The sequence below is a fragment of the Lytechinus pictus genome, chromosome 19 (assembly GCF_037042905.1).
Source record: "Lytechinus pictus isolate F3 Inbred chromosome 19, Lp3.0, whole genome shotgun sequence".
NCBI lineage: Eukaryota > Metazoa > Echinodermata > Echinoidea > Temnopleuroida > Toxopneustidae > Lytechinus > Lytechinus pictus.
Window position 1 is genome coordinate 4,439,315 of NC_087263.1, and position 20,281 is coordinate 4,459,595.

Genomic DNA, 20,281 nt, shown 5'->3' on the forward strand with positions numbered 1-20,281 from the left:
ACATAAGTGTATGGGATGAAATTAAGATGGTGTTTTCGGTCACTTTATATTTCAATTTTTTAAGCACTAAATAATTATTTTTGAACGCAATTTTTTCTGGGCTACATTTTTATAACATATCACAGACACAGGTGACAAGTGTGACCTTCTAGCTCAGATTTTTTTAAAGTCAAACCAATGTTTACCAATCACTTTAACCTTCTATCTTTTGACGCCAGAAATTAGAGATAGAGAGGAAATTTAAGAATTGAGATATAAAACACTAGAAGTCAGATATAGACAAGGCAAAAAAGACTTGATTTTTTGTAAAAAAAATCTTTATTTACACTATTTACACAGTAAACATAAAATATGTTATTCCCAAGATTGCATGTGGAGCATTAACGGTCACCTTCTCAATCTCTTAGTTAATTTAGACAATAGATTTCGAAGCCGCCCCCCCCCCGACCACAAAAAAGTGAATATTTGACTGCATCATGTTATGGAAATGGTATCGCAAATTTTCATTCACGTAACAACAATTCATGAATATTTTTTTTAACGACTTGGTGAGTGTTTCATTTTCGAATTAAAATTTATCGAATTGCGAATTAGCAGACGACTCAATTTTCTAATACTTTTTTTCGCGATAGAAATGTTGAACCAGGCCCCCCCCCCCCCCCCCCCCCTACTGAGAAAGATTATTTTCCTGTATAATTTTCATATACGGTTGCACTCTGCGTTTAGTAGTTTATTATATACACGAGTTTGAAACTGAATTGATATACACTATATTACATAAATTACAACCGAATGAGGTCGCAGACACGTCATCATCCTCGGAAGACAGACGAATGGTCACCGTCGAAGAAACATTTTCTCCCAGAATTCCTTGTGCTCCGGAGGTCAGGTATCTCTTCCGGGTACATGCTATGGTACCTTCAAAAATGAATAATGAAACAGAAAAAGAGATATCATCATAATCATATCAGGATTATTACCATCGTCGTCATCATTGTCATTATGAAAATACTTATATTTACTATGCTTATCCTCTTCTTCATTAAATAAAGACCACCATCACCATCATCATTTGCTTCATCATCATCATCAGCAGCAGCAGCAGCAGCAGCAGCAGCACAACTACCATCACAAGTCATCATCATTATCATCACCATTTTAGACCCCACTGTCGCCATAATGACCACACCCCCATGCACTACCGCCGCCGCCATCAACATCCTTCCATTCTCCCCCTCATCACCACCACGGACACCACCATCATCAGCGTAACCAGTCATCACGACTACCCCACAACCATCACCACCACCATTCCATCATATCAACACCATTACCAGCTATGCTTTCATAGTCTTTTAGAGCACATATTCAATTCAATTCAAGAGTTCTTTATTCGCTTTAAAAAGCACATATAAAAAAAAAAAAATATATATATATATATATATACAATATATTCTACAAATAGGCACATTCACAATATATGTAAAGACAATAAAAAAAACAACATCAACAACAAAATACATGTATAACAGGGTAAGATCAGAGTGTGCATAAATACGAGATAATTTTCTCGCACTCCTCTCGGTTAAGGAAACCCTTACATAAATAATCATCCCTCGAGTTGATCAATTCCTTTACTTGTTCAACTATGCGTATTGTCTCATCATTCACTTGGCATTGCACAGCCCACTGCTTTTGAATTTCATTGTTATCCATGAAGTACTTATCATTCAAGAATCTTATGTTACCTCCCAACACAGAATGAGCTCCATACCTGGCCATTCCAGCTATATGTGCCACTGTATAATTTTTGGAATTCATACTACTAATTCAATATTTGTTAGGTTTTATGTCAGATATGACGTTTGGTGAAGTTATTTCTGCAACACTATGTTTTAACTACTTTCATTTATAAACTGGTCTCTTACCTCTTATGGGCTTCAGACTTGTATCTGAGGCCAAGCCGATGGGGTGTCTTGCTTCCTGCTGGTGTCAGGCATTCCGACAGAGGAGCTGGTGGCAGAACAAGCGGTGCAGCTTGGTATCCTTTCCTGATCATAATCCGCTTGGCAATCTCATCATGCAGCTTCCGAACAGGGTCCGAGTATGGCCGAAGGCCTGGCAGTGAGCCGAGCACACCCGAAGGCTTCATCGGCTGCATTCGGTAGCTCGGCGGTATCACGAAAGGCTGGTTCTGCTGCCTGGCGAGAAGCTGCGGTGCGATGTCTTCGCCTCCCATGGTCAGGGGAAAAGTGTCTCCTGCAGGGTGTTTGTCCAATCTATCTGATTTAAGACTGGCTAAGGCGGATGAACCGGACTTCAGTGACGAGGGTAAAGGTTCAATCGGAAGCGTTGACGGCTTTGGACCAAGAGGCGGTCGAGGAATATACGCAATATGTTCTCCAATCTTGGAAGACGACAACATCTTCTTCAGTGGATCACTACGACCCCTTGTCGCCGATCCTGCAGACACTCCTGCAGGAGGGTTGGTGATGTCCCTCCTCTCTAGGAGCTGTGAACCTCGAATGTTTTCAATGACCAACGAGGTACTTGGTGGCCAGCATGGACCTGTACCTTGCAGCGGTGGGGAAGCAACAACAGTCCCCGCACTGCTACCACTCAGCTCCGAAGCGTGATCATCTCTTGCAGAAGCTCGACTGTCAAGGATCTGAACCTGTGGTGTTTCATTGAAACTGACACTGCGTTTGGTTGATTGAGACTTGGATGACTTTGGTCGAGTGACCGACCTATCAGCGTCTGAAACGAGGATGCCTCTCAGCTCTGACGATCCACCCTGAGAGGAAACATCCTCCTCCTCCTCTTCATCCTTGTCGTCCTGGCCCTTGTCATCCTCCTCTTCGTCATCTTCGTTCTTCTCCTGCTCATCAGTACTCTCCTTTCCCACATCTTCCCGGTTGCCACCTTTCAATCCCCCTCCTTCTGTCCTCACCACCATCCCTCCATCGTCTCCTCTCAAACTCTCTAACCTTGAGTCATGAGGAGCAGTTGTGCCGTAAGGGTGTTGACGAGACCCTGAGGTCTCCTGGAAGTGGTCCTTGTATGTTTGCTGGTAGAGCGAGGTGTGGTGCAGCTTATTGTGTAATCGTCGGAGTGCATCATCGTAAGAATTAGTGGTATTTGTCTGTGAGGCAAGATCACAAATTCCATTATTAAAATTAATACTGATTATGATTATAAAAATAATAACATTACTCATTTATAATGTGTACTTGGTAATATAAATATCATTCAAGTCGCTCATACAGACTGCCACTACCCGGACTATCAGCATGATCAGATTCAGTCAGTATTGGTCTTATTCTTGATTAGATTGTTGGGGGTTAGGTGTAAGCATAATGCTATCAAGAACTAGACGATTTTTTTAACATTGTGTAATTATTTATGTCATTATGCATTTTATTTGCCAGAGAAGCATCTTTGAAGAACAAAGAAGGGAAATTAATTAATTAATTAATTAGAATTTTCGAATTTATTATGAAAGTTATTGTCCTCATTCGTTTGAATATGTATAATGGAATCATGCTACTGTAATGATCTACATTATAAAGTCTTCTAATTTGAAATGTAATGTGTTGGATAATTCTTGTAGGCATGCCAAAATTTCAGCCATTTGGCTGCCACATGTATGTAATTGAATTTGTGAAATAAAATTCCATTATTGAATTGAATAGGGGAATTGATAAAATGAGAAACAAAGGGATTGGGTATATTTACCGAGAATGAAGATCGGCCATCAGACGTAGAATCTGTTCAGGCAAAGGGAAATGAAAAGAACCAACTATTGAAAACTATCGACATAACCATTAATATCAAGTTACATGTATCATCAAAGACTGCGAAAGGGGATGACGGCACTGTGGTGATACCCGTGATAATGTCTATTTTGGTACACTGAAAAAATTCCGGTTTTGATTTAACACCAGCCCGGAATCTATATATGTCCACACCGGATAAGTGTTAAACAACACCAGTTTGGTTTTGGTCTAACACCAGATTTGTGTTTATACAACACCAATTAGTATTAAAACGGCATCGGTTTGATTCCAAACTGGTGTTGTTTCAATACTTCTCTAGTGTGGACATATATAGATTCCGGGCTGGTGTTAAATCAACACCGGAGTTTTTGCAGTGTAGTTTTGGTACTCTTGCTGATGATTTGAGAACGATGATATTGTTGGTGGTGATGATTTATTGGTTCAAAGTTCGCGCCATCTCCTTACTAGGCGATAGAGGCTGACTTTGTCATTGCAAGGTACGGTATGTGACAAATTAAAATGCTGATTTTGACAAATGAAAATTTGATACCTACCTTGTTCGGCGTTTGGCTTCACTTCCGGAAAAACTTCAAAGATAGATTTATGTGAATAATAAGGATGGTTCCCCGGCCACTGTGCACGCTGAAGGGGAAAGCTAGAAAAAAAGAAAAAGAAAACAAAAAGACCAAAGTTAAAAAGTGGTTACAATTGAATGCATAAATGTCGTTTCGTTCAACAGTGAGAATATAATATTTGTAGATAATGCATTGTCAACAGTTTCTGTCCACAACATCAATTTTCATCACCCCTTTACAAAACCACACTCCGCTATATTTCGATTTCATTTCCCAAAGAAAGGATCTCTTCATGATTTAATACAGTTCGTGCAGCAACATTATAATTTCACATCACTCACTCGAATTCATCCTAGTAATGTTGTTGTTCTGACATTACGATGAACATTATATACACACATTTCCGATAATGAATATTAATTAACAGTCTCCGAGCTGAATGGCTTTGATTTTGAAAAAAGAGGACTACTTACTCGTCTAGTTTTGTTTTCATGGGAGCTGACAACCTTTAAAGAAAAACAAAAACAAAAAACAGAATTATCGGATGCATCTGGTATGGAGAATAAAATACAATTATGTAAACTTAATAGAATATGATTTCTCATAAAATATCACATCAAGTCCTCCTGATAATAGTTACGGACTATATTATATTTTTTGCTTCCTTAGAAACGGTTTCACATTCATTTGAAGCCCATTAAGACGACTAGCCTAACATCATTTGACACTCAGCCGATGCATCATGTCACGGGGTGGTCAAATTTGTCAAGAAAACCTGGGTCCCGCGTAACACAAATCTTAGCGATTATTCGTTGATTTTCACGATCGATTGTACATTGTAGTCAATGCAATCAATCATAGAACAATGTTCTACGATCATTGCTAAGCTTTGTGTTACGGGCCCCAGGTTATTAAAAAGGGTACATTCGTTTATTTCGGGTTGCCCTGACAAATCGATGTCCCTTATATTTTAGGAATCAAGAGCCGAGTTGAACAACATTTCCTTAGTAGAAATTTGTAAAATATATTTTATTCAAATTTGAAGATACTTGATAAGTGGGTCTTAATAGAATTTTCATTAAAAAAGAAGATTCCTATCATAATGAACAGATTATTTTTTTGGTTAAAAGAATAAAAATTCTACTACGTATCCTCTGGTAAGGCATCTATTTATATTTTGATAGATTATTTCAATGTATGCCTGCGCAATGATTCTTCTCCAAAACGAAATAATTATCCTCACATTTTACCATGTATACAGTAAAGATGTCACTAATTAGAAATAAATATTACCTCTCATCATTAATACGACATCCACTTTTACTCAGGTTGGTCACCCTATAAGGTTGATCGTACGTGGCACTGTAAAATAAATTGAGATGGAAGGAATATTGAAAAATCAATCAAATTACACACTTAGAATGTTGGGCAACATACTGTCCACTGTGTTGGGTAATGTATGTTGGTAATATATATATATGTATATATATATATATATATATATATATATATATATATAAGTGTGATCAATCATGGCGATGTACGTGTACGGGTCTCCTTCATAACTATATTTTAGATCAAGAGTATGGAGAGGGCCGTAGCAAGGTCAATACCAGTCTTCATCAAGCTTTCGGGCACATGCCCTTCATCAGGATCTGAACCAATATATATATATATATATATATTCTGGGCAATTATTACCCAGTTGAGTAAATTTATCACCCAATTATTAGTTTTTATCACCCGATTTGGACAGACTTTAACCAATAGTTGTGTGGAAAATGTGTTGCCCAGGGTAGGTTAAAAGTTGGGCATTTTTTCTTTTTGCCTAACTGGAGAGTGTACATAACAAAGGGCTTGCTATGTTTAAACATAAATAAAAACATCAATGCAAGTGCCAAATGTGCCCACTTTTTTTTTAAATCAAGGGGAATTTGTTGTTAGAGTTGCAATCAAAGCAAGGTTATCAGCAAGCAGTGGTGGATACAGGTTAGGGCACATCCGGTCCTTGCCCCCCCCCCCCTTTGAGAGGCACCAAAAAAGTTTTAGACGTATATGATGTAAAGCCGGGGTAATAATAGCAGGGCCCGCTGGGAGAACAGTTTTCGGAACTGAAGCGGCTACCCTGGGTAAATATACCGCTATTATTATTATTATTATTATGTATACGATAGTGATGACCCCTTTTTTTTGCTTGTTAATTTTTCCTGGAATAAACTGACATCGATTTTTTGCTTGTGTTTTTTTTCTTGTACAAAAATGCCCCCTTTTCGAAAAATCCTGGATCCGCCCCTGTCAGCAAGCAATTACAAGTGAAACCTCTTTTTTGTGCAGTGCGGTAACAAGCATGGGTCATTGTGTATTGGTATACCAGAAAATTGAGAATTTCAGAGAAAAAAAAAAAGGATACCGTAAAAAAGTAGTGGAAATAAGTGTGAATCATAATGGAAATTGCATAAAATCGTAATGATGGTGACCTCAGTCTGATCGCCACTTTTTTGTTACTTTCTCTTACATTTTTTTCTTTCTTGTTATATACGTGCATTTATTAAGTACCCAATTATTAATTTTCAAGGGGGATACACATCGTTGCTTTTAGTGGACCCCTTATTACCATATGCTCCATCTTGTACTGCTTCTTTATTGCCAATCCTTTAATTTCTTTTTGATTTATATTACTTTGTATTATGTTTAAATGGAAATCAAAATAAAGAGTTGAATTGAATTGAATTAGTAACGTACGCTTTTGTGACGCCACTGCCAAAATGCCTATGGCTTCGGGTGACGAAAAGATCACGAACTCGTTGTTGCCCGTGGAAGGGATAGCCTCCGATACCTCCATACTCTGTGAGCTTCTCTCCCCAGTACTTCCCGCCGAGTGGAGGCACTGCTTGCTGGTACTCCCTGGATGCATGGAAAAGATGATCATTAGAAGAAGAAAAAGTAGAGGGAGATGTCAATTAAAATAGATTTTAAAAAATCGTCTTTAACTTAATGAGCTATCATGTTTGTTAGCGTAATAATCCTGAAATTGAATCCAAGCACCGATCTTTGTTTTGGTTTTGGAATGTTGCAAATAAATTACTTCATCACCACCGCCTTCATTTTCACATATTCATCCCCTACTCGTCGTCGTCCTCCTCCACATCACCGTCTTAATAATTACCATCCATTATCCACGTCACCACAACCATCATCATCATCATCATCAGAGGGTCGTGGGTTCGAATCCCAGCAATGGCGTAATTTCCTTCGGCAAGAAATTGATCCACAATGTGCTGCACTCAACCCAGGTGAGGTAAATGGGTACCGGTAGGAAGTAATTCCTTAAAAAGCTGTGTGCGCTATGAACGCCTAGCTTAGCCGGGTAATATAGGAGCGCCTTGAGCACCTAACAAGGTGGATATGTGCGCAATATAAATACCCTATATTATTATTATTATTATTTTCATCATCATCGTCATCATCATCATCATAATCATCATCATCATCATTATTATCATCATTATCATCACCATCATCATCATTATCATCACCATCATCATCATCACTATCATCATCATCACTATCATCATCATCATCACTATCATCATTATCACCATCATCATCATCATCATCATCATCACCATCCTCAAATGCAAACTCCCCACCTTCAATATCACGAGCTTCACTTTGCCTTTACGATATAGATATTACCATGTTTTTAGAAAATTATAAAAGAATAAAATCATCATAAAACGAGGAGTTTACCATTTCCTTCTCTGCACCGCCTGAACGGCATCCAGCATCGTCATGGACGCCATGATATCAGCAAAAACAAAATCGATCCTCTAAAATTTCCCAAAAATGACAAGAAAATATTCTTTATCGTTCATCGAAATCCATCGTCTGCCCCATCAGTCTTCCGGTAGTCGCGATTTCTGACTAAAGACATGCAGCCCTATGAGTTCTGAATTGGTTACAATGTCAGCCTAAAACATAATGCATAGTGCGGATATAAATCGAATTTCGAATTTTTATGACGAAATTAATAAATATGTCACCTCAAGACCAACACAGTTCGGCAACACATCGAATCTTAATTTCGTGGGATGACGAAATCATTAGAAAACTTGAAACTGCATGAATAAATCAGAATTTCGGCTTCTAGTTAATAGGTCAGGACTAATTGTCAGTATTTCAGAGCAATTGTCTTGGTATATGTTGGCACAATGTGGAAAGTCTTTGATTCACATCCGAACATCAAGAAATACTGTTGACGAAGAACATTTTGTACTAACAATCACATCTTATCCAGTATGTCCTGAGATTGAACGGATGAATATTGGTATTTGACCTCAATGAAGATCAACTAATGTGTAGAAGTTTCCACGCCAAAAATGAAATAACCTGCTGAAATTTGCTAAATAAAAATCAATTTGATAAGTATGCCCTGCGTCTTTCTTTCGAAATCGACGCGAAAGGTGATGACGAAATTTCTTTTGCCGAAACAACGAAACTGCAACACTTCAGTGTCCTGAGTGTTATAAACCTTCTTTATGCAGGTTATGAGATATCAAGAGGGATAAAGATGGCAGAAGTATTGCATTTAAAGAAAGGGGGGTCAAGAAATATTGACGTCTGTCTTTTGTCTAATAAGACAGAAAATACGTCGTGATCGATGAAATCTTTTAAGCAAGACAGCTCCTTTTTACGCAACGCCATCCCTGAAATATCGACCAACAGCTAGCCTTTTACGAACCTGAGATATATAAAGATTTTTTTTTCTTTCAAATAAAATTTTTATTAATTTTTAAAGGTAAGTCGTAAAAAGGAAAGAAAGAGGGGATAAGTGTTAACCCCTCTCCCATGATGTGGGTTTCCGAACGAGCAGATAATATTTTATACGCATAGACATGTTCACAATGTCCAATTGGGTGTAGATGCGGGTTACGTTTTCAATTCATAGTCTAATATCAAAACTAGTTAATAACATCGATGTCTTGAAAGAGACCATAGCATCAGTACCATTGAGGACAGACACTTACTCTTGCTATCACGAAAAACGGCACTGCAAGTTCCAAAGAGAAACACACAGGTGCATTGTAATTTCGTCACACAATGCCGTGTCGCATTGCGTAAAATAGCACCACCATCGGCATGATCGGTTCAAAGTGTGAAAGGTTCATTTTAAGCATTTATTGTGAGATGCAAATAACGCAAATCTTTTGTCACTTCTGTTTATATTCAATACGGTTTTAAGTAATGGATGACACTAATTAAAGATTCAAAGGGGCTTTGTTATGATGAACTAAAAAGATTAAGTGCTATAAATATTTGTCAACTCTTGGACGGTGTGAGAAGTTTAGAAAGGGACAAGGTACTACCCTCCTTACTAGAAAAGAGAGAAAAGAAGTAGAAGAGAAAGAGAAAAAGTGATGATGATGATAATAACAATTATTAATAATAGATGGATTTTATATAGCATTTTTGCTAGATGATACAAGAGCTGACTTTAGCTGGAGCTACGTACCACTTTATCAAGAGCGCTTAGTGTATTCAAGAAGCGTAAGTTTTATAGATTTAAGCTACACATATTGGGGGAAAATGCTCCATGAGGGTAATTATGTCTCCAACCAACATTGGTCATTTCTTTGGGGCATTCTTATTTATCCAGTGTGATGAAAATTTTCCCATTCTAAAGTAATTTCTTTTTAACCTTACGGGACAATATGCTTCCCGCATTGGGTAAAATACTGCCCCAAATTGGTTGGACACATAATCACCCTCGTGCTCGTTTCTTCTGATTAAACATTAACAAGGGCGGACCCAGGATTTTCCAAAAGGGGGCCGGGGCACATTTATTGGAGGATATTTACATTACACATTTTTTCATGCCTCTCAGGGAGGGGGGGGGGGGGGGCACGGGCCGGATCCGCCAACTTTCTTTTCATAGAAAGACTGATCATATTGCCCACAGATCATAAGTTGATAGATCAGCAAATTGAGAATCAGAGTAGTAACTACAGATTGTGGTTTGTTTCAAATCATTTTGTACCACTGATTGCATGTTGTTTTGAACTTATAACCTTGGCTCCTCCTTCGATCCATTAAACCACAGGTGCATAGACCGCGCCCGAGACCACATATACCAGGGACTCAATCACAAAGTTCTACCAACCAGACAGGTTGTCCCATCTCTTCACCTACCTAACGTATGTATTTACACACACCAGCCCTAAGATATGAATTACACCACTCTTAATCCAAACTCAATGGTCGCCCAGTAACCGCCCAAGCTTTCCGAGCTGTATGCCGCCACTTGTGAAACGGCACAATCAGAGTACTTAGCACACCGATCAATAATACATACCATTCCAAAGTCCTCACTTTACCAAGTGGCGGTTTATATTTACAACTCTTTGACTATCTAAACCTAGAACAATCGCATTAAAATAGTATTTGCGTGGTGTAGCGGCAAAGTCCCACACAACAACACGAAATCTCCATAAAAGTATACAACTATAACTTCAAGGAGCAATAAATCAACAATATTTCTACAAATTCATGGACTAAATTCATATATCTATTATCGTCAAGTCATCGAAGAGAGTGCATTGGTATAGGTTGTGGAGTGTAGTTGAAAGGCTTCATGATTTTCAAGACGTCCTGATCATTCTTCCTGTGATTTTGTTTATCATACATAAAAGCTGGACCCAGTTTAATCTTCTTTTATACCACTTCAGAAGGACCACAAGCCTGGTATGTATAGGACTACAGGAATTTATACCAACTAGGAATGGCTAGACTACCTCTTATGGGAAGAGCTATTTCTATACTGATCATTCAAACTTTCTGTTAAAGATTCATTTTAATTCCCAATCAAACATTTACCATTTCTCTGTTTTAATTCAATCGAATAAAAATACTCGATTATAGACTCACCATGAATATTGAAGTATTACAATTTATAGAAATAAAGTTTCTGTATTAACCCCAGCTGTCAACAATTATTCATGAAAGTTTGTGAACTAACTAAAAGCTAGTATGAAATTGGGCCAACATAACAACGCTTCATCATATTATGATAATTTATTTCAATCATTTTATTGTCATTCCCATAATGTGAATTATATCAGCTTTGTGTGAATAGTATGAGCCAAAAATTTAGAGGGGATCAAACACGGCATGTGGGGCAAAATTTCTACACAATTTAGAGTGAGCGAAGGAAGCGAGCAAAACCTTTAATACAAAAATCAAATTTTGGGATAGAGTTTTTAATAAAATAATATCGAGAATTGGATCACAATTACCATCTTCCCTTTATATTTTCTTTATAATTTCCCCCTTTTTCGTGACGAGAAACTTTTGGGCCCCCTTTGCCCCCCATCTGTACGCCAGTGTATGAGCGTGATATCCTCTCATAATCTGAACAGGATGAAAAGGTCTAAAATGTAGAATTGATATGGTTGATCCGCGAAGAATACTTTGCCCTAAAAGCTCTTAAGCTAACATTGAAATTGACCTTTGACCTTCCGCAGCAACACAGGTCTTCGGGGTAAGAAAATCAATGAAAAAGGCGGCGTGGGGGGTGTATCCCCCTGAATTCCGAAGTTTGAAGAGTAGACCAAAAATATCACATAATCACTGCATGTCGGTGATCAGGAATAGGAGATTAAAAAAGTTCGATTTTAACAAACTAGTCGTTATGAAACTAAAGACACCTTACAAGTTATTTCATGGTTAAACATCAAATTTTACAATTGCCGCGGATCCAGGATTTTCTATGGGAGCACTACCCCCCCCCCCCCACAAAAAAAATGTTCTGACTCTAGATCCTCAACATGTTGTCGAAATAGAATGAACGAGATTTTGTATACTATTGTAGAGAAGTAAAAGACGTGGACTGGAAGCGTCGTAGTTTTCACTCTCGCCTTGTTTTTTAAAGCGATCTTGAAAACTACATCGCGAGGTGGGTTTCTGAACCGGTTTTGAAGATCGTTTCGATCGTTCTCACTACACGTTTCCACTAAACTAAACCCATCGCGGCCTAGCATCCTTTGACAAGGCATCAATTCACACTTTGCCACTCTCCACACAGGTGTTAAATGGGTACCCATAAGGATGCTAAAGCCTATGTAGTAAGTCTCGCTATTGAGTCTTGAAACTCTTGTTGTGAATCTTGTGTGCTCCCCAGGGAGTGGAGAAAGTATATGCTTAGTGTGCGGGCATGCCAGGATCCGATGACCGGGGTAATAAAAATTACAATGTAAAGTGCTTAGGAACACAAAATATTGAGCACTTTAGTAACTATTGTTGTAAAATTTTTAGAATTAACGTTATAATAATTCATATTTTCGTTCCCCCCCCCCTTCATTTTACAGACTCCATAGCAAACATGCCACTATCAACGTTAGAACTCAGGCCGAAAATCGACTACACCCAAAACACGTATGGCGACCAGAAGTACAACATCATGCATCTCATCAGCATTTGCAACCAAGACTCCACCCAATCACCATGGCAACAGTCAAAGGGGAGTGCCCAGATCACCCAAATACACAGCATCAAACTCCCAACCTTGAACTCGTCGGGTTTCGCCAATCAGAGCGGCGCTTTGTATGCGTCATCATCGCAGCCACGCCTTAATCTACCGAGCGTTGGGCGTGGCATGGTCCACAGTACGCTGATGCCGTTTTCTTCGTACGGCAAACCGACGTGCGGCTATTTCTTCACAAGGACGACGGAGCATCGAAAAATGAGGATGGGGATTCCCCCTAAATTTGGGTACCTGAACGTTTCTGCACCGCCTATGAGATAAATCGTCTTAAAAATGAACATATGAACATATCGAACAGATGATAATATTGTTTTTTGAAATATTTTCGCTTAAAATTGTGTATATAATGTACATTGTTTTATGATGAAACAGCGTATTATGGCATAAGATGGTGTAGGCCAATTTTTAACTAAGGTATATTTTTTCTTCATTCCAAATCTATGAAGATATTTTGATCAAATTACCCGTCTTCACTCATGGCCGTACGCAGGAATTTCTTCCGGGGGGGGGGGGGCAAGATGCGTATTTTTTTGAAGAAATTCCAAAGCGAGGAAGCGCAGCGGCCGAGACTCTCATGGGGCACGTTTGCATTTTCAAAAATGAGATTAAAATATTTCGTGCACTCTTTTTGGTAATTTTTTGTTACAAATTTTCAGTCAAAATGTAAGTTTTCCAAATTTCTGCACCCCCCCCCCCCCCCCGCTGCGTACGACCATGTCTTGATTGTTCTTTGGCTGTTTATACGAGCAAAATTGGGCATAATAATTTCGTTCAGGACACTAATATGGTGGGGAGTAGTCTATTATCAACCTGGTAGGAGGTGGATGCAATACCATAATGCTATGTTAGGCAAACACAGAGCAAAATGCATGTGACTTTTCTCTACTGTTCTTCTATTCTACCTATTCAAAACTATAAAGACTTCTCATTTTGATGTTATATGAAGTAAAAATTGACAATCATAAGAAATTCTTCATTGTATTCTATTGGCGATGATGAAATTGGTAAGGCAAAAACAACGAAAATAATGGTGGTGGTGATGATGATGTTATCAAACTGTATTATTATTGATAATAATAATAATAATAATACTAATGGTGATATTAATAATAAATAATGATGATATAGTAATTTTTTACATGATGATAATTATAATAAAGATAATAGTAATGATAGAAAGAAGAATGATAACAATAATTTTATATTTATCGAAATAATGATTAGAATAGTTATGGAAATGGTGATGATGATAATAACTTAAGTGATTAATATGTTTATGTACAAAATCCGTTTCTTATGTATAAAATGCTAATATGCCAAATCTTTATTTAAAGTTGTGGGTTTTACCATATTCTTGTAAATAATGTCGGTGGATGTTTTTTTTTATGAAACCATTTGTTTTCATGTATTTTCAACAATAAAATGATGATAGCAGTTTATTTTGACGTTATTTTTCATCATGTACTTTTCATGCATAACTGCAAAACCTTGCAATATTCGTAGCTCAAATGTCGAAGGAGGGAGGGAGGGAGGAAGGGAGAGAGAGAGAGTAAGGGAGAGTGAGAAGGAGTGAGGAGATTTCTTCATCATTTATTCAATAATTCGTTTACAGGGACGTTTTATCCGACAGTTACCAACTTAAGGTAACATGGATTCTCAGCCAATCAAAATCAAGGAAAGTTGTCAGATCTGACTACTTTATTTTTATGCAACGCTCCCCGGGATTTTTGGCTTGGGGAACAAAAACTTCCTTTTCGATAATTATTCTTTTTTATTATTTCACTGTTTCTCTCTTTCCCCCTTTCCCTCATTGTTCTTTATTTCTTGAAAATTCGTTGGGGCCAATAGCCCCCCAAAGCGGCGCCCCTGATTCATTATTTTTCTTGCCAAGATACTAATTTTGAAATTATTTAAAACTAGACGCCCACTTTAGTATACCAGTAAATAATGATTATACCGATTATACAAATTGAAAATAAATGTTCGTTGATATCAACATGTTATTAGAAAGGGGAATAAAATAATTCAATACTCACGCGATACTCTGTTGTGTTTGTTTCGGTTCCCCATAAGGCCCGAACAGATCGGTTGATTGCACCGTACGGGAGACGAGGGCGGTGTACATGGGAGGACCCGGTGGGTCCCAAGTTCGAACTTCGGCTGGGACAGCAAGCATCTCTTATGGTGCCCAGCTTATTGTTTTCAAGTTTCTGTTTTGGTTTACTTGCTTCAGAGTACTTTATTGTTTTAACAGTTTGTTTCAGTTCATGTTTCTTTTTGCAGTCTTTTCATTTTCCCCTCCGTTGTTATGACTTTTGTTCCCAGCATTTCGGTATTCAGGCAGGTCCGATTTATAAAGTTATGATAAAAATTGTGATGTCATAATTTATTGGGGTTTGTATCGTGCGCGCCTGCGCGCTAGGTACCCATGGAGTTTGCATAAATTATCTGCATGCGTTGATGACGTAAACAATGCCACAATTTCAACGCGCATGCACAGGCATATTCTATTATAAGAACGGGGAAGAATATTTCACCTTCTCTTTATGATCATATGATGATTTTTTTTTCTAAATATCAGTCAAACCGCGTCAAATTGATGTATTTCACTATGTTAAAAAAGGGAAACAAAACAATTTCGATGTTCAATGTAGACTTTTTTCGGGTTCATAAATTAGGCTGACCAAAGGAACCAGATTATTTTTTATCATGATTTTCAGCCGCACATAGGACCTACAGTATGTTTTCTCAAAATTTGGAACGCTACCCACAATTTTTTTGTCCGATCATTTGGGTGTGGTGGAAATTGCGCACTCTTAAAGTGAGAATATGGTATAATTGAAAAATGAATAAAGTCAAAATCAATAACAAAATAGTATTTTACATCACTGAAAAGAATCATGTGGTTGGTGTAAATTGTTGAAAACGAAAAAAAAAAATACAACAACATATCTCTAGGAGTGAAAGTGTGAAGCAATATTTTCCTAAAAATCCACACACCCAAGATATCCATGCTTGATTGACATTTTCATTTTATTTTCCACCAGTGTTGTAATAAGCCAAACAGTTTGAGGGGGGCCAGTAATGACGTATCGAGCTAACTGATTTACATAAATTTACGAGCAAGTGAATCGAGCGAGCGAGCAAAAATTTTGACATTTTTATTCCAAAAATCAAATTTTGTGATAGACTTTGACATAATAACAGATAATAATTCCCATTCTCTTTTTTTTTCTTGGTCGTGATTTTTTTTTTTTTTTGGGGGGGGCAAGCGCCCCAGTCCCACCATATGTATGCCACTGATTTTCACAATACATAAGGCCAAGCGTTGGCCTAATAGCTGTGCAAATTTATGTTTGCAATTAAACATTAAAGCGCTCTTATTCAAATGTAAAATACCCCCTACAGAATAAAATAGGAGAGATCCAGCCATGCATAATAAGCTAGTAACGATACGCTCTTACGCTAGCAACAAAGGGCACCGCACTTTACTAGTTTCTGCCAAAGTCTCCGGGGCATTTTAAAACTAGTCCGGGATTTGCAATTATTTGCATAAAACATGATTTTTTATATCATTTTATTACTGTTATTTAAGATTGATAAGGAGGGATCACAACAGTTTCATTTTAATCTCACTTGCCGATAAATCAACCAAAATATTCACATAACCGGGTTGCAAGTTTAGTAAAGGGTCTCCGAAATGAAGCTAGACAAGCCATTGTGCGCATGTCTTTTGTGTCAGGTGGGGCGCGCGTCTAACAATACAATAGTCTGGGGACAATACAAGAACTCAGCAAAAGCCAGAAGTCAACAAAAGAATTACATTTCATTTAATAACATTAAAAATATCAATCAATTGTAAAAAGTAACAACAAAATACAAAGAATACTAAGTGCAAGATTATCATATTTGACGGATTGGGTTATTTCAGCGAAGAAATTGACTTGATTTGAACAGTAATCAGCGATTTGGCGGAGGAATTGATTCCAAGTTTTGCAGACGGCATCACACCTGTTTACTTTCTCTCTCGCTTGCTTCACCATCGCCGCCATCATGCCGAACTCAGGCTTCCAGGGGCAGATCAACCAGAAATTCTACGGTACCCATAAGGGGGACTTGGTCCCGCTTGGAGACCGCTATGTCTCGGGGAACCTTCCAAACCCTGCATTTTGGAGGAGATTTATTCAAGAACCAGCGTCAACTTTTGAAAGTTCGAGTCCCCGGGTTCTGACAACGACAGAAGTTCTTGCCCCCATTCGGCCGAGCAACGTCTACGCCATGACAATCACCAAAGACAACAGGTAAGAAAACCTCGCTGTTTCTTTCTTTTTTATATTCTAATTAATTATTGGTTCATTTTGTTTTTATTTATTTTTTACTTTGCTAACACATTTTTTCTCCTTTTTTTAAAGAGAGATATAAGGGTGGAACGTGTTTGCATAGACATTAATGAAGCAATATTTTAGAGGGGTGTTCAAAGATCATGTTGTTCATGATATATGTTCACATAGTGTTCAACCATTTACTCCTTCCCCAAATGATCCCAATAGTCCTATATGATTATGATCTATTCAAAAGATTCCACCATCGTGTGCTTGCATTTGATATGTATGTATAGAAAAATACCCCCCCCCCAAACAAAAAAACCCCACAAAACAACACGTATAAGGCTTAACGTCTGCATTGACGCAACCTGCATAATTATCTTTAACTCGGTTTTTTTTTCAAATGGATCCGTCTTAAATTGATTTGGTAGTGAAGAAAAGTAAGATATTTTCGAAGAACATTTTCGAATAAATTTGTATATTTTGGCGATCGAAATATTTGCTTAAAACATCTTCATAATTAATTAAAAACAACAAATTTCTTGACGTCGTCAACTTGAACGCTTCGTTACCTTACAATTTTTAGCCTCTTTTTCTTGTATTAATTCTTTCAAGAAAACAAAGTTGAGATGCATAGTCTTCCTAATCAGTTAATGAAATCTATTGAAATTTTGATTTGTGTCCATACCACTTTTTATTTCATTTCGATTGAAAACTTCAGTTTGCTTTTCGACCCTTCATCTGTTTCTCCCTTCATGGTAATTGAAAACAAACAAGGGTTGGCATTTGAACTAATCGATAATGATTGTTTGTGTAAATGACACCATTGTTGTCATCACAGTATACGCTCAACGTAACATCGATATCAATCACCTTGAACTAAAGGACGATGATGAAACATTGATTTTTCACTGAGTTGAGTAATCAGACGAGCGTGTGACACGTGAATGATACCGCGTCGGTTTCCGCTAAAATCGCTCCAAAAGAAAAGATCTTCTCTGTAATTTCACGTATTTCAAGGATTGAGCACCTGTGAAAGTTTTGTTTTCCTTAAGTTAAATTTGTTTTCTTAAAGTAATATTTGATAGCATTAGTATTCATGTTATGCTAGCTAGTTCACCATATTGCAATGCTGATATCTTTAAAAAAATGTTTTGTTTATGAGCGCACTGCAAAAACTGCGGGGTTAATTTAACACCAGTCCGGAATTTATATATGACCACACCAGAGAAGTGTTAAAACAACACCGGTTTGGGTTTGGACTTAGTTCAGATAGGAGTTTATACAACACCAATAAGTGTTAAATTTCAAACCGATGTTGTTTCAACACTTCTCTGGTTTTATCAAATATAGATTCCGGACTGGTGTTAAATTAACACCGCAGTTTTTGCAGTGCAGTGTCACATGCAAAGGTGCAGAGCTAGGGGTGTGACCGGGGGGGGGGGCACGTGGGTGTGTTTTGTAAACTTTACCCTTCGTTTTACCTTCTCTTTACAATATTGTATCTTTTTTTTCTTTGCCCTTTCATTAAATGCCGATATAGGTCAACGTCAAATACTCTACCAAGACTGGAAACGTCATCAACCCGCTCGACCAATGAGGGCTCAGACCACGCCCCTTCCATCCGTCCAAAAAAGCCACCCACCTCTCGGGGGAGGGCTCGGGACTCGAACATACCACTGGTCGCCCTTAACTCGCTCGCTCCTTTTGCCACAACGTACAAACCAACTTGCGGATTTTTCTTCTCGAGGGCGACAGATAACAAGAAGAAACAGATGGGCATTCCAGCGACAGATCTTGTAAAATACCGCTACTATGTGAAATAATAGTTTATCTTCAAACACTGGACTTCTACAAAGTGACTTTTTTCAAACTGTGTATATAATTAGAACGTATTTTGGACCTATATTCTCAAAGAGTTCGTCTGTAAAACCACTGTTTATTGCATGCTTGCCTATTTTGAACTGTCTTCCTTCGTGTGTTTTTCATGAATATCTTTTTGTTATGTGGTAATCTTCGCAATTTACAAACGTGTATATAAGTAAAGAATTATATTTGCATGCCAAATTTTTATCCTTTATTGTCTTTTGTTCTGGTTTTGTCACGTTAGGAGTGTGTTACCTGCTTGAGCTACGTATTTCATGAGTGTGAATTTTAGCAACCTTTCAAAGAAAATGCATAAAAAGACGCACAGATAACTCCAAAATGTACGGAAGCCATCTTCAATTTAGCTTGCCACGCTGACTTAATAAACTTATGTCGACATAGTGATCGAGATACATTGTCTTGCCAAAGTCAACTGATAAAAAAGTGATATGTCGTCATGGCGATTTATGTTATTGTAATCTCCTACGTTTTTCGCCATGACATCGTTGGCAAATAATCTTTTATGAGCTGGCTTGCCAAGAAAACTTTACTCGACGTGTCGACACACACGGTATTAAGTCGACATGGCAATTATTTCCATCTCATCAAGTAGATGGAACTCCATAAAATGAGCTTAAATCCACTCTACAAAGATGTACAGTGCCCTCCAAATAGGCTGTTCCTTATAGTCTCACTACCATAGAAGAGTGATCAGGGACCCGACTAGCTCTTTTGAATTCGCAGAGTAACATTCGGATAAAATAAACTTTAACGGATGAAATAATATCCAGTCATTAAAGGAGAATGAAACTCTTGGAGCAAGTTAGCTTTTGTGAAAGCAGAAAAATCAAAGAATAAGATCAACAAAAGTTTGAGTAAAATGGGACTAGCAATAAAAGAGTTATGAGCATTTGAATGTCGAGATCAATAATGCTATGGAGATCCTACTATTGGCAATGCGACCAAGATCTATGATGTAACAGATGAACAACTCTCCCCTTTTGGACACTGGAAATATACCCCAAAACATCTCTTTTTGCTCATTCTAACCATATGACAAACGATTCATCAATGATATAATGTTGTGAAACCTCTGTACTTGTCCTCTCATAAAGAGAACACATCACCTTGTGATAGACTCTATAAAAGTGAGAATATAAGTGAAATAAGTACTAAAGTAATGAGGGAGTTGTACGTGTG

At 37.8% G+C, this 20,281-nt stretch overlaps 2 protein-coding genes and 1 long non-coding RNA gene across 3 annotated transcripts; 2 read left to right on the forward strand and 1 right to left on the reverse strand.

Annotated features, from left to right (window-relative positions):
- Positions 1-295: 295 nt before the first annotated feature.
- On the reverse strand, positions 296-9,067 carry LOC129282413 (uncharacterized). The gene is made up of 8 exons (XM_054918310.2): positions 8,102-9,067; positions 7,094-7,255; positions 5,645-5,713; positions 4,825-4,857; positions 4,331-4,431; positions 3,736-3,767; positions 1,929-3,142; positions 296-918 (listed from the first exon to the last, which is right to left on the reverse strand). The coding sequence occupies exons 1-8, from the start codon at positions 8,152-8,154 to the stop codon at positions 813-815; spliced, it is 1,770 nt and encodes a 589-aa protein (XP_054774285.2). The 5' UTR covers positions 8,155-9,067; the 3' UTR covers positions 296-812.
- A 1,676-nt stretch (positions 9,068-10,743) lies between these two features.
- Positions 10,744-14,329, forward strand: LOC129282358 (uncharacterized). Its single transcript, XR_008586595.2, has 2 exons — positions 10,744-11,092; positions 12,715-14,329. It is a non-coding gene; the product is annotated as an uncharacterized LOC129282358 (long non-coding RNA).
- A 2,329-nt stretch (positions 14,330-16,658) lies between these two features.
- LOC129282458 (uncharacterized) lies at positions 16,659-19,282 on the forward strand. Its single transcript, XM_054918355.2, has 2 exons — positions 16,659-17,191; positions 18,759-19,282. The coding sequence occupies exons 1-2, from the start codon at positions 16,944-16,946 to the stop codon at positions 19,039-19,041; spliced, it is 531 nt and encodes a 176-aa protein (XP_054774330.1). The 5' UTR covers positions 16,659-16,943; the 3' UTR covers positions 19,042-19,282.
- Positions 19,283-20,281: the final 999 nt, after the last annotated feature.

Bases quoted from the DNA above. Each gene is read 5' to 3' on its own strand.
- LOC129282413 (XM_054918310.2), bottom strand. From the start codon at position 8,154: ATGGCGTCCATGACGATGCTGGATGCCGTTCAGGCGGTGCAGAGAAGG. The intron at 5,714-7,093 runs GTACGTTACTAA...TTTATTTTACAG, and splicing joins GGCAGTGGCGTCACAAAAGC to TGCCACGTACGATCAACCTT. The intron at 4,858-5,644 runs GTAATATTTATT...TTTTCTTTAAAG, and splicing joins TGTCGTATTAATGATGAGAG to GTTGTCAGCTCCCATGAAAA.
- LOC129282458 (XM_054918355.2), top strand. From the start codon at position 16,944: ATGCCGAACTCAGGCTTCCAGGGGCAGATCAACCAGAAATTCTACGGT. The intron at 17,192-18,758 runs GTAAGAAAACCT...ATGCCGATATAG, and splicing joins ACAATCACCAAAGACAACAG to GTCAACGTCAAATACTCTAC.